At 45.8% G+C, this 13,163-nt stretch overlaps 2 protein-coding genes across 5 annotated transcripts in view; both read right to left on the bottom strand.

The window, feature by feature from the left end:
• DCDC2C (doublecortin domain containing 2C) overlaps positions 1–957 on the bottom strand; it is a 104,898-nt gene extending 103,941 nt beyond the window's left edge. For all 3 annotated transcript variants that reach the window (XM_054023457.1, XM_054023458.1, XM_054023459.1), the window contains exon 1: positions 507–957. In XM_054023457.1, the coding sequence (XP_053879432.1) occupies positions 507–805 (299 nt within the window). In that variant the 5' untranslated portion in view covers positions 806–957. The remainder of the gene's footprint in view (positions 1–506) is intronic.
• Positions 958–6,229: 5,272 nt separating this feature from the next.
• ALLC (allantoicase) overlaps positions 6,230–13,163 on the bottom strand; it is a 30,066-nt gene continuing 23,132 nt past the window's right edge. For both annotated transcript variants that reach the window (XM_054024352.1, XM_054024351.1), the window contains exons 9-12: positions 11,675–11,748; positions 9,967–10,075; positions 9,014–9,141; positions 6,230–8,593 (exon numbers count right to left, since the gene is read on the bottom strand). In XM_054024352.1, coding sequence (XP_053880327.1) covers positions 8,441–8,593; positions 9,014–9,141; positions 9,967–10,075; positions 11,675–11,748 — 464 coding nt within the window. In that variant the 3' untranslated portion in view covers positions 6,230–8,440. The remainder of the gene's footprint in view (positions 8,594–9,013; positions 9,142–9,966; positions 10,076–11,674; positions 11,749–13,163) is intronic.

The following is a 13,163-nucleotide window of genomic DNA, read 5'->3' as shown; positions in this document are numbered from 1 at the left end:
CATTTTTCTCAGCTTGGACAAGTAAAACTCAATGTAGTCAGTTTCACATTTATTCAGTCAGTTTCAGGTTCTCAGTGCAGCAACGTTTTGATTACATTTCTCTGCAGGGTTTGCAGAGTTGTTTAAAACCAATTATTTCCATTAGATATAATTTTTTTCCATTTTAACTTTTGGAAACACTTCTATTGGCTTCGGTTTGTCAATGTAGCCCAGTGGATATGGAGGGCAGTGGTGCAGGACTCAGGAAAACAGTATTCCATTCCTGTTTGGCCATAGATTTACTATGTAATCTTAGGTAACAATTCTTTGTGCAATGTGTCAGGCCCTTTCAGCCTTTGTTTGTTTTGTCTATTTAAAAGGTAGCTCTTTGGGTACTGTCTGGTATTATGTAATTGTACAGCACCTAACGCAATGGACCCCTGATCTCTATTAGGTTTTCTAGGAACTATGGTAATAATAAAAGATTTTTACAAAATTTAAATGTTGAGCCAGTTTTTCATACTTACTCCAGTTTTTTAAACCTTTCCCGCCCAGCGGCCACGTATTTCCCGCCCTGTTTTAGGTCGGACAGGTTGCGGACGCGGTGCCCTTCCTGGGGGGTGTATAGACTCCTCACCCCAAAGGGCACCTCCACCCCTTCATTCAGCTGGGCTATCAGCGCCTCGAAAGTCCTCACGTAGCGATCGTGGATCACGAATTTCCTGCCCACATAGAAGGGGTCCCCGTTGCGGTACACCAGCACCGTGCTGGCCGGGGTCACCCCCGTCAGGCTGTAGCTGGCCCGGGGCCGTGGCGATGGCACCATGGCCCCGGGGGAAGGCGGGCTGGGAGGGGCAGGTGAGGCTAATGCACACAGTAACCCAGCCCCAAGCCAGGGCAGCGGTGGGGGCTAGTCACAGGCGCTATCTGGGCTGAGCTGTACGAGGCACCAGCTGGGGCTGCGCCACAGGCCTCCTAATTCATAGCGTCCCCAGGCGGCGCGGCGCGGCGCGGCCCCGCCCCCACCCCCGGATCGCAGCAGCTGTCCCGAGCCGGCCCCCGCTCCCCTCCCGGCATGGGGCTGACGTGATCCGCGGGGATTGTGATCCCCGTCCCCGCAGGCAGGGGGCAAGCCGGGCCCCGGGGCATAGACTTGTCTCCCCGGCAACCTGCCGAGCGGGGCCACGCCACGGGGCCGCCATCTGGACAGCGCGGCCGGAGGAGGCGGGGCGAATAATCCGCCTTGGTCTCCCCCAGTCTCCCCTTCGTCAATGGCCTCCTGCCCGCGACTTCCGTCCCGCACATCTCCGCCGGTCGCTCAGATCCCTCCGCGCTCAGTCTGCCCCGCGCCAGATCCCCTTCCTTCCTTCCTTCCTCCTCCGCTTCACCCTCTTCTCCTACCCCATCCGATCCCTTCCTTCCTCCCTCCACTGCTTCACCCTCTTCTCCTACCCCATCCGATCCCTTCCTTCCTCCTCCGCTTCACCCTCTTCTCCTACCCCATCCGATCCCTTCCTTCCTCCTCCGCTTCACCCTCTTCTCCTACCCCATCCGATCCCTTCCTTCCTCCTCCGCTTCACCCTCTTCTCCTACCCCATCCGATCCCTTCCTTCCTCCACCGCTTCACCCTCTTCTCCTACCCCATCCGATCCCTTCCTTCCTCCACCGCTTCACCCTCTTCTCCTACCCCATCCGATCCCTTCCTTCCTCCTCCGCTTCACCCTCTTCTCCTACCCCATCCGATCCCTTCCTTCCTCCTCCGCTTCACCCTCTTCTCCTACCCCATCCGATCCCTTCCTTCCTCCTCCGCTTCACCCTCTTCTCCTACCCCATCCGATCCCTTCCTTCCTCCTCCGCTTCACCCTCTTCTCCTACCCCATCCGATCCCTTCCTTCCTCCTCCGCTTCACCCTCTTCTCCTACCCCATCCGATCCCTTCCTTCCTCCTCCGCTTCACCCTCTTCTCCTACCCCATCCGATCCCTTCCTTCCTCCTCCGCTTCACCCTCTTCTCCTACCCCATCCGATCCCTTCCTTCCTCCCCCGCTTCACCCTCTTCTCCTACCCCATCCGATCCCTTCCTTCCTCCCCCGCTTCACCCTCTTCTCCTACCCCATCCGATCCCTTCCTTCCTCCCCCGCTTCACCCTCTTCTCCTACCCCATCCGATCCCTTCCTTCCTCCCCCGCTTCACCCTCTTCTCCTACCCCATCCGATCCCTTCCTTCCTCCCCCGCTTCACCCTCTTCTCCTACCCCATCCGATCCCTTCCTTCCTCCCTCGCTTCACCCTCTTCTCCTACCCCATCCGATCCCTTCCTTCCTCCTCCGCTTCACCCTCTTCTCCTACCCCATCCGATCCCTTCCTTCCTCCTCCGCTTCACCCTCTTCTCCTACCCCATCCGATCCCTTCCTTCCTCCACCGCTTCACCCTCTTCTCCTACCCCATCCGATCCCTTCCTTCCTCCACCGCTTCACCCTCTTCTCCTACCCCATCCGATCCCTTCCTTCCTCCACCGCTTCACCCTCTTCTCCTACCCCATCCGATCCCTTCCTTCCTCCACCGCTTCACCCTCTTCTCCTACCCCATCCGATCCCTTCCTTCCTCCTCCGCTTCACCCTCTTCTCCTACCCCATCCGATCCCTTCCTTCCTCCACCGCTTCACCCTCTTCTCCTACCCACATCCGATCCCTTCCTTCCTCCTCCGCTTCACCCTCTTCTCTACCCCATCCGATCCCTTCCTTCCTCCCCCGCTTCACCCTCTTCTCCTACCCCATCCGATCCCTTCCTTCCTCCCCCGCTTCACCCTCTTCTCCTACCCCATCCGATCCCTTCCTTCCTTCCCCGCTTCACCCTCTTCTCCTACCCCATCCGATCCCTTCCTTCCTCCTCCGCTTCACCCTCTTCTCCTACCCCATCCGATCCCTTCCTTCCTCCACCGCTTCACCCTCTTCTCCTACCCCATCCGATCCCTTCCTTCCTCCTCCGCTTCACCCCCTTCTCCTACCCCATCCGATCCCTTCCTTCCTCCTCCGCTTCACCCTCTTCTCCTTCCCCATCCGATCCCTTCCTTCCTCCTCCGCTTCACCCTCTTCTCCTACCCCATCCGATCCCTTCCTTCCTCCTCCGCTTCACCCTCTTCTCCTACCCCATCCGATCCCTTCCTGTCTCCTCCGCTTCACCCTCTTCTCCTACCCCATCCGATCCCTTCCTTCCTCCCCCGCTTCACCCTCTTCTCCTACCCCATCCGATCCCTTCCTTCCTCCCCCGCTTCACCCTCTTCTCCTACCCCATCCGATCCCTTCCTTCCTCCCCCGCTTCACCCTCTTCTCCTACCCCATCCGATCCCTTCCTTCCTCCTCCGCTTCACCCTCTTCTCCTACCCCATCCGATCCCTTCCTTCCTCCTCCGCTTCACCCTCTTCTCCTACCCCATCCGATCCCTTCCTTCCTCCTCCGCTTCACCCTCTTCTCCTACCCCATCCGATCCCTTCCTTCCTCCTCCGCTTCACCCTCTTCTCCTACCCCATCCGATCCCTTCCTTCCTCCTCCGCTTCACCCTCTTCTCCTACCCCATCCGATCCCTTCCTTCCTCCTCCGCTTCACCCTCTTCTCCTACCCCATCCGATCCCTTCCTTCCTCCTCCGCTTCACCCTCTTCTCTACCCCATCCGATCCCTTCCTTCCTCCACCGCTTCACCCTCTTCTCCTACCCCATCCGATCCCTTCCTTCCTCCCCCGCTTCACCCTCTTCTCCTACCCCATCCGATCCCTTCCTTCCTCCACCGCTTCACCCTCTTCTCCTACCCCATCCGATCCCTTCCTTCCTCCACCGCTTCACCCTCTTCTCCTACCCCATCCGATCCCTTCCTTCCTCCACCGCTTCACCCTCTTCTCCTACCCCATCCGATCCCTTCCTTCCTCCCCAGTCTCCTCTCCCCAATCCCCATCCGATCTCCTTCTCCCACCCCATCAGATCCCTTCCTTCCTCCCCCATTCACCTCCTCCCAATCCCCATCAGATCCCCTTCATTCCTCCCCCGCTTCACCTTCTTCTAAACCCCATCAGATCCCCTTCCTTCCTCCTCCGCTTCACCCTCTTCTCCTACCCCATGAGATCCCTTCCTTCCTTGCTGAGTCACCTCTCCCCAATCCCCGTCAGATCCCTTCCTTCCTCCCTGAGTCACCTCTCCCCAATCCCCATGATATCCCCTTCCTTCCTACCCCAGTCACCTCTCCCTGGGCCCAATTCAATCCCCTTCCTTCCTCCTCCGCTTCACCCTCTTCTTCCACCCCATCAGATCCCTTCCTTCCTCCCCCAATCACCTCTCCCCGGCCCCCATCCGATCCCCTTCCTTTTCCCACCCTATCAGATTCCGTTCCTTTCTCCCCCAGTCCCCTTTCCCCGGCCCCCATCTGATCCCCTTCCTTCCTCCTCTGCTTCACCCCTTCTTCCACCCCATCAGATCCCCTTCTTTCCTCTGCCAACCACCTCTCCCCAGCCCCCATCCGATCCCCTTCCTTCCTCCCCCATTTCACCCCCTTCTCCCACCCTATCAGATCCCCTTCCTTCCTCTCCCAGTCACCTCTCCCTGACCCCCATCCGATCCCCTTCCTTCCTCCCCCATCCCGTCACTTCACCCCCTTCTCCCACCCCCATCAGATCACCTTCCTTCCTCCCAACCCTCAATCATTTCACCCCCTTTGCAGAAATCCCCTCAGTCTCTCCTCCTTTCTCCCTAGCACAAAATTTCCTTAAACTCTTTTCCTTCCCTTCCTGCTACTTACTATTCTCCCATCATGCCATCTTAAATTCAGGACTGTCATTGCTCCCGCCCCTGCTTTGTAGCCCTTCCAAAAGCCCAGAGAGCTCCCTTTGGCAACAAGCAAACTGGCAGAATTTTTGTCAGAGAAAACACCCCAGTCTAGTTAAAGAGGAAACTGGTTGAAGACCCATTTCAAAGCCATTGGTTCCACATTGCAATACGGTGACATAGGACTCCTTGACAACATTTTGGCAGCTGTCCCCGGGGCGGGGGGGGAGGCAATTTTTAAAAAATAATGCAATCACTTCTGTGGTTCTCCAACTGCAAAAGCTTGATTGCTACTGCTTTAAATACATCATTTCAGTTTGTGATTATTTGTTACCAGTTTTAGAATTATTTTCAGGCTCATTGAGGACTCTGTCGTGCTTCTCTTGTGTGGGATTTATTGGTGGGAAATTCTCATGCCATGACACTGTGAATGAGGGAAATTTCAGAATAGTTGTAGGTAGAAATTTGAAATGTGGTGCTAAAAAAAATCTCATAATTATGGGGCAGATTTTAAAAACTGCTTCAACATTTATTGAGTATTAGGGAGTCTCTCCTTCCAAATGAGATTAATACCTAGCCAAAGTATGTATGATTTTTTACTTCTCGTTTGCTGCACATCTCAATTTTCTTTCCCTATGAGATTGCTTGTTTTGGTTATCTGAGTTCTTTTAACCCATTCCTTCACCTTCTGTTAAAAAAGGGTGGTGCTCAGTTTCTAATAGCACAGAAAAGGATGCTCAGATGTTGAAAGTTCTTGTGTGGGAGAGTGGTCTACTAAAAGAAAAGCTAAAACTGGTAACCTGTATGTCATGCTGCTATATAGAAAACAATATGACAACAAAAAGGATTCAATCTTACAATAACTGAAGAAAGGGAGCTGAGGGGCCAAAAAGCTAACTGGCTTCAAGACGGAGCTTGATAAGTTTATGGAGGGGATGGTATGATGAGACTGCTGACAATGGCATGTAGCTGATCTGTGATTGCTAGCAGCAAATATCTCCAAAGGCTGGTGATAGGACACTAGATGGGGAGGACTCTGAATTACTACAAAGAATTATTTTCTGGGTGTCGGGCTGCACGGTCTTGCCTACATGCTCAGGGGTCTAACTGATCACCACATTTGGGGTCAGGAAGGAATTTCCCCCCTGGTCAGATTGGCAGAGACCCGGGGTGGCAGGATTGCATGTGGCAGGCGTCACTTGCAGATTTAAACTAGTATACATGGTGAATTCTTTGTAACTTGAAGTCTTTAAATCATGATTTGAGGACTTCAGAAACTCAGCCAGAGGTTATGGGTCTATTACAGGAGTGAGTGGGTGGGTGAGGTTCTGTGGCCTGCAATGTGCAGGAGATCACACTAGGTGATCATGATGGTCCCTTCTGGCCTTAAAGTCTATGAGGGACAGGGTAGATAGGTGGAAACCCACAACATGACAAAGCAGATAATAGAAAATGGGAATTTCTTTATTATAGCACCACACAGCATGGCCACAAATTATTATGCAAACTAAAGGATAGAATACAAAGTAAGCAATAAGGGTTAAGAAACAAAATGGAGAAAAGCTTCATTCTTAGAACAAGACATTACACATATTAGATGACTCATGAGAGGAAGGATGGTCCAGTGGGGAGGGTGCTGGCCTGGCACTTGTGGGTTTAATCCCCTGTTCGGCAATAGGTTTCTTGTGTGACATTTAGCAAGGTGCTTAATCTCTCTGTGTCTCCATTCTCCATCTGCAAACGGGGATAATTGCATTTCCCTACCCAGCAGGGTGTTATGAGGAGAAACACATTAAAGATGGGGATCACAAATACCTTGGATAGATTGTAGTATTACAGAGTAAGCACTTTTCACTGACACTTCATAAGAGTGATAAATAACATAATACTAATGATGTCAGAAATATTAATTAGGTGTAAATCAAAAGCATAGATTACAAACAGTATATGTTATGCCACAACATATTTTGAATGCTCCCAAATACAGTGCATTAAACAAGTAAAGTCAGACACAATTCTATAATACCCAGTTTTGACCCTATATAAAATATACATTATATCAAATTTCATCGTGAAAGACCACTTACATATAAAGACAAAACAGTCCCCATTTCATGGACAATTCCGTTTTAACTATAGAATCACTGCCAAGTGCCTCCATAATTGTTACAGACAATGCTATGTTACATTCAATTATTATGCATAATTCCAGAAAATTGTTTGCCGTATCTGCCTTCATATATATCATGCGGCATTTTAATTACTACAATATAAGCTTGAGTACAAAAACTTTAACACACACACACACACACACACACACACACACACCCATAAGGATGCCTGCCCATGGCCCCAACTACTACTCTCCATCACCATCACACCACTTCCCCTCAGAAGCAATGGTGCAAATGAGAGGTGCATAGGGCCACCTTTTCCTATCTGCAGTGTATCATGATCATGTGCCATCACACAAAAAGCCTCGCCATGCCACGTGCAATCAGCCCTATGCTGAGCACTTTTTTCTCTCCAAAAGAAATGTTGCCTCATTCAGTATAATCTAGGCCCAGGGTCACAATTTTCAAAACTGGGTGCTTAGAGCTATGCTTCTGAAGCCATATTTAGGCACTTAATTCAGTGACCTGATTTTTTAAGTTTCAGAGTAACAGCCATGTTAGTCTGTATCCGCAAAAAGAAGAACAGGAGTACTTGTGGCACCTTAGAGACTAACAAATTGTTAGTCTCTAAGGTGCCACAAGTACTCCTGTTCTTCTTTTTGCTGATTTTTTAAGTGCTGAGCACCCAATAGCTCCCACTGACGTCAAAGAGAACTCCGGGATACTCAGCATTTTTGAAAATCAGGTCACTGATTTAGATCACTAAATATAGATTTAGCAACATAACTTTAAGCACTCAGTTTTGAAAATCTTAGCCTAAGCTGGTAGAGAAACAGACAATATTTGGGTGTTAGGTTACAGCAAAAAAGTGCAAGGAAAAGGAGGGTTAAAATCATTCTATGTGTTTTCATAAAGAAATACGTTTCCAAATTCCACCAATATATTGACACACACACAAACTTGAGGTTGACAGAGAGAGACAACCTGTCTTTCTTCTTAGGGTTTGGAATCTTGGCAAAATAATTGACATGAGTGAAAGCAGTAGAACATAAGTAGAGCTTTTTGACTGGCTTATAATTAAGACAGACATAACAATAAAGCAGAGCCTGTCTCTGATTTATTTTTATTTCAAAATGCCATTTCTTTTCACCAGTAAGTGACTGCAGGCAGTGCATTTTAGGGTAATTAGTGGATTTACGTAGTGGTTAAAATAATTAGGCCTTCAATTCTGATTCTCACAAAGATGAGCTATGATCACCCAGGAGTGCACTGTGTTATCATTGATTGATTTTCCCCAAAAAATACATTTCAGCAAAAATATATTACATTCATTATATTCCTAGGAGTAGAGAAGTCATTGTATTATTGTACAGCCATAATACATACAGAATTGTTATGTTTGAATTATTGCTGGGGAAAAGTCATGCTTAGTTTAATGCATGTGTACCGTTCAATTAATATATTCAAGTTTATATAACGGGGGGAAAAGTGAACATCCATTCTATAACTCTTAAAGCCTTTTTTAGAAAATCCTCTTCATTCATTTGCTTGTATAAAACAGAGTCCGTGGGAAACCCCAGAGACGCATCCTACTTACACCTCCATCAGGAACAATAACGAGTCTCACATGAGTGATTACATCCTGCATTTGCAGGGCAGTACCGTCAAAGAAATGCCTCTTGTTAGGCTTAAGCTAAAACAAAAATGTAAGGTAAAACTGGCATACTTAAATACTGCCTTTTAACAGAATAACTGTTATATATAGACAGAAGGGTGCATATGTCCACTAAAACTTTAGCTACAGATGAAATTCAGGTACACAGAGAAGAAGCTACAAAATTCAAGAATCCAAAATAATCTCCTTATCATTTGATATACTGTATAATGCTTCTCCATCCCCCAAGAAAACAAAAAGAAAAAGATCATGAAAACAAGATGTGTGTCCACTTTTGCTTACTATACTGTGTAATTTTGTCCTTGTAATGTTTGGAAATTGATCTACTCATATAAAAACCTACAAAATGCTTTTTTTTAAAGCGTTATTTCAACACAGCCAATAGGCTATAGGCTAACAGTCCACAGTGCTCATATGATCTAGAAATAAAAGGCTTACCTTTGTAACAGAAAGCAAAGGATTCCATTTTGGATTCTGTTTAAGGTTCCATTTCTGTGTTATACAATCTTTTTCTTCTTGTGTGTTCAAAACACAGGCCTCGAGTTTGCAAGTATCTGGAAAGTTACCTGATAGCAAACAGTAACATGCTTTTGTATATTTTTGTTGCATTATAATTATTTTCTTAAGATAAATTTATTTTATAAACTAAACTTGGGCTTTCAGAGCTGAAACACAGAGTAATGAATTTCACAAAACACAGATTTGATTATTTACCTTTGTACTGCAATTATGGCTAGAAAAAATAAGTAGAGCTGGACAAATAATTAAAAAGCTATTGAGAAATATTTTAATATAAAAAAAATCACAAAGCTTGTATTTATTCATGAATATTAGTGAATTATGCACCCGCCTCTATCACCAGGACCAATAATGGAAAACATCCACATAATTTATTCCATAAATTCCACATTCATCATACTATATGTGTTCAATAAAATACATATTTTCTACAAATATTTGAACCTACTGCTTGAAGGAATATGGTTTGACTCTTTGTAACAATTGATACAGAATGCTCAGATTCTCCAATCCATTCAATTGGGTGACTTTAATGGAATCAGGATTTTAATGACAAAATTCCCACGGACTTCAATGGAGCCAGGATTTCACCCAGTGACTGCCCTCAAGGATTCCCCCAGCATCGAGGAATCCTCCCCTGACTTAGGGCAGCTATAATGGCTTCTATGGTACCCAGTCCTGGTGCTGATATGCCCAGCAGAAGGGAGATACACCCTAGGTGCCCCTAAGCTTAGCTGATCATCAACTGCTGAAACAGTTTAATTCCACCTTTCCCAGGAACCAATGGTCCTGCACAATATTTCTGTGGTACAACATATATTTTTGGTATGATCAATAAAATACAGGGGACAAACAAGAAGCATTTGTTTTACCTTTAAAGTGATTAGTGTCTATTTCAATGTGAGTTATTACACAAGGATGTGCCAACCGGAAAACTGCCCATTCACTCCCTGGCAGGAGGAGGATACCTTTCTCATCAGCCTGAAAATAAGAGGGAAAAACCTTTTACATGGTTCGATGAATCACAAAAATCAAAAAGGCAAAAGCAAGGCATGGTACATTTTTGCATTTACTAGCTGAACTTGGTTTCTTAAAAGTACATTTTACTTTCAAACTATTGAATGAATCTGATTAAACACTGGATCCTCCACCTCCCTTCTGACAATGAGAATTTTTTCCGCAAAAAAACTATATTACCCCAGTAAAGCTACCTTCACGGAATGGGTTAGAGCCCTATTAATAGGACTGAGTAAGATATGGAATCTGCAGGCAATACAAATATAATGCATTTAAAGAGAATTCACAAGAGATTCAGTATGTTTTGTTATGGATATCTGTAAGATGATGAGTAGTTTCTCTTCAAGAAGAAATCCCATTTTTAGACGCTGAAAGCCAAAATCATCCTAATCTTAAGGTTCCAATAAAGAAAAGTGAACTAAAGGAGTAAACAAAGTGATCCCTTTCCAGTTGCAGGTGCCAGCATTCCAATCATTCCACATACACCTCTACCTCGATATAACGCTGTCCTCAGGAGCCAAAAAATCTTACCGTGTTATAGGTGAAACTGCGTTATATTGAACTTGCTTTGATCCACCAGAGTGCGCAGCCCCCCTCCTCCCCCGCGGAGCACTGCTTTACCGCGTTATATCCAAATTTGTGTTATATCAGGTTGCGTTATATAGGGGTAGAGGTGTATCACATCATATGTAATTCTTATGATAAGCATTCAACCTGTTTTCCATTATTTAGGGCCCCCTTTGACGTCAGTGGCAAAACTCCTATTGACTGCAATGGATGCAGGATTAGGCCATTAATAATTTGCTCCCTTCAAACCTGCTTGCACATTTCTCAATAAATACTACATCCTTTAACTTTATTATTTTAATCCATTTGTCTCTCTTAAGAACCTGGATTCCCAAAGATGATAGAGCTGCAGTAATAATCATCTCTCACATTAGTATAGTTCAGGGGTACGCAACCTATGGCACGCGTGCCGAAGGCGGCACGTGAGCTGATTTTCAGCGGCACTCATACTGCCCGGGTCCTGGCCACCAGTCCGGGGGGCTCTGCATTTTAATTTAATTTTAAAAGAAGCTTCTTAAAAATTTTAAAACCTTATTTACTTTACATACAACAATAGCTTAGTTATATATTAGAGATTTATAGAAAGAGACCTTCTAAAAACGTTAAAATGTATTACTGGCACGCAAAACCTTAAATTAGAGTGAATGTATGAAGACTCGGCACACCACTTCTGAAAGGTTGCCGACCCCTGGTGTAGTTCATTTCATTATCAAAAGAGGTTAAGAATCCAGACAGAGATGGTGAGAAAAAGACAGACCATATACGGCCTAATAGCTTTGAACTAGACCTAGAGAATATATTGCAATGCCTACAATATGAGTTGCTGCTACCTCCTGGGAACACAAGACACTCTAAGAAAACATTATTTTGAAATTTCTTTTAAATCTTCTCAAGTTTCATTAACACACACACACACAAATATATATATACACCTCTTGGGGAAAAAAGAATTGTAAACAGATCTAAAATCAGAACTGTAACTCATTTATTCCTTACTTTTAAAACTGGTGGCCTGTCCGGTCTTCTTGCTGTTTCCCAACCATCTTCCATGGATGTTGCTCTTCCTAGCCCTACAAAAATAGGTAACTGTGAACAGGCTCCCCCTTCAGGTCCTGGAAACCCTGGCTGGTAAGTCCTTTTTGTGAATTAAGCAGCACATACAGACCAGCAGGGTATTTCCACCACGTGTCTTTATTGATTTTTATATTCCAAGTACATCACAACATAGCAGCAGTCATGTGTAGCCCCTCTCCTTTCTTTTCCTGTCGTTTTATGGTGCAGCAGACTCAGCATGTGAGACTATCAGAATCACCTACCTCAGTTTTCACGTAAGCAAAAACATCAATGTCCTGTATCCTTAAAAAAGCGAAGTGACGCTTTTTTAATGTTGCCCCACTTTCCCAGTACTCTCACCAGTCCTTTTGGACTATCTTCTTTCATCCCAAGGCATTTTAGATTCTTTATGACTAACTTTTTCTCTATGTAATTGTCCTTGCATTGCCACAGCAGATGCTCAACTCTTTCTTGGACTTTGCATGCATCACACAACCCATCTTTGTGCTTGTTTAACAAATATAAGTAACCATTCAGATCACAGCGACTTGTTAGCACACTAAATGTAGTTAATTCATTTCTTCTGTCATAGTTATTAAGTACACTAATATCCTCAAGTTTAGGACATATTTCATAGAACCTTCTTTCTTTTTTCTCTTTGGCCCATAGTTCTTGCCATTGCTTCTTAAGTTCTCTCTTAATCAAACTTCTGATGTCCTGTTTACTCAAAGAGATCTGTATATCAACCTCCACATTTTAAGGCATTTTTCACTGCTTTATCTGCCATTTCACTGCCCAGTATCCCAACATGCACCGGAATCCATGCTATTACAATGTGTATACCCTCTGTAGTTATGAACAACAGTTCATTGATTTAGTCATTCCTGTTTTATGTGGCTCCCCTTCTAATCACCATTATACCTAATAAAGAGTCAGATAGGATAGAATAACAGTCATAGCTGGGCATACATCCCTTATCCAGGTGAATCCATTTGTGTCCCATGGAACAGATATGGTGAATGCTACTATTGGCATGGTTGAATCATCGCTTCTGGTGCAGGAGAACCACATGGTGTAGTGTGATCACATCATTTTGGAAATCTGGGATAACCAGCAGTGGCTTCAGAACTTCTAAGTTATGAAACAGACCTTCATGGAGATGTGCGATGAGCTTGCACCAAACCTCCCACACCAGAACACTCGATTCAGAGAAGCTATACTAGTGCAGAACCAAGTGACTATTGCCTTGTGGAAGCCAACAACCCCAGATAGTTACCTGTCAGCTGCAAACCAATGAGGGGTTGTAAAGTCCACTATTGGCATCATGGTTGTGTAGGTTTGCAAAGCAATTAACACTGTGCCAACAGTATGCCCGTCAATGACCACAAATTAAGAAACACGGTAAAAAAACTAAAAAAGAGCCACCATGGCT

The sequence above is a fragment of the Malaclemys terrapin genome, chromosome 3 (genome assembly GCF_027887155.1).
Source record: "Malaclemys terrapin pileata isolate rMalTer1 chromosome 3, rMalTer1.hap1, whole genome shotgun sequence".
Classification (NCBI taxonomy): domain Eukaryota; kingdom Metazoa; phylum Chordata; order Testudines; family Emydidae; genus Malaclemys; species Malaclemys terrapin.
The sequence above is the reverse complement of the archived record's forward strand: the minus strand, read 5'-3'. Positions and strand labels throughout refer to the sequence as shown.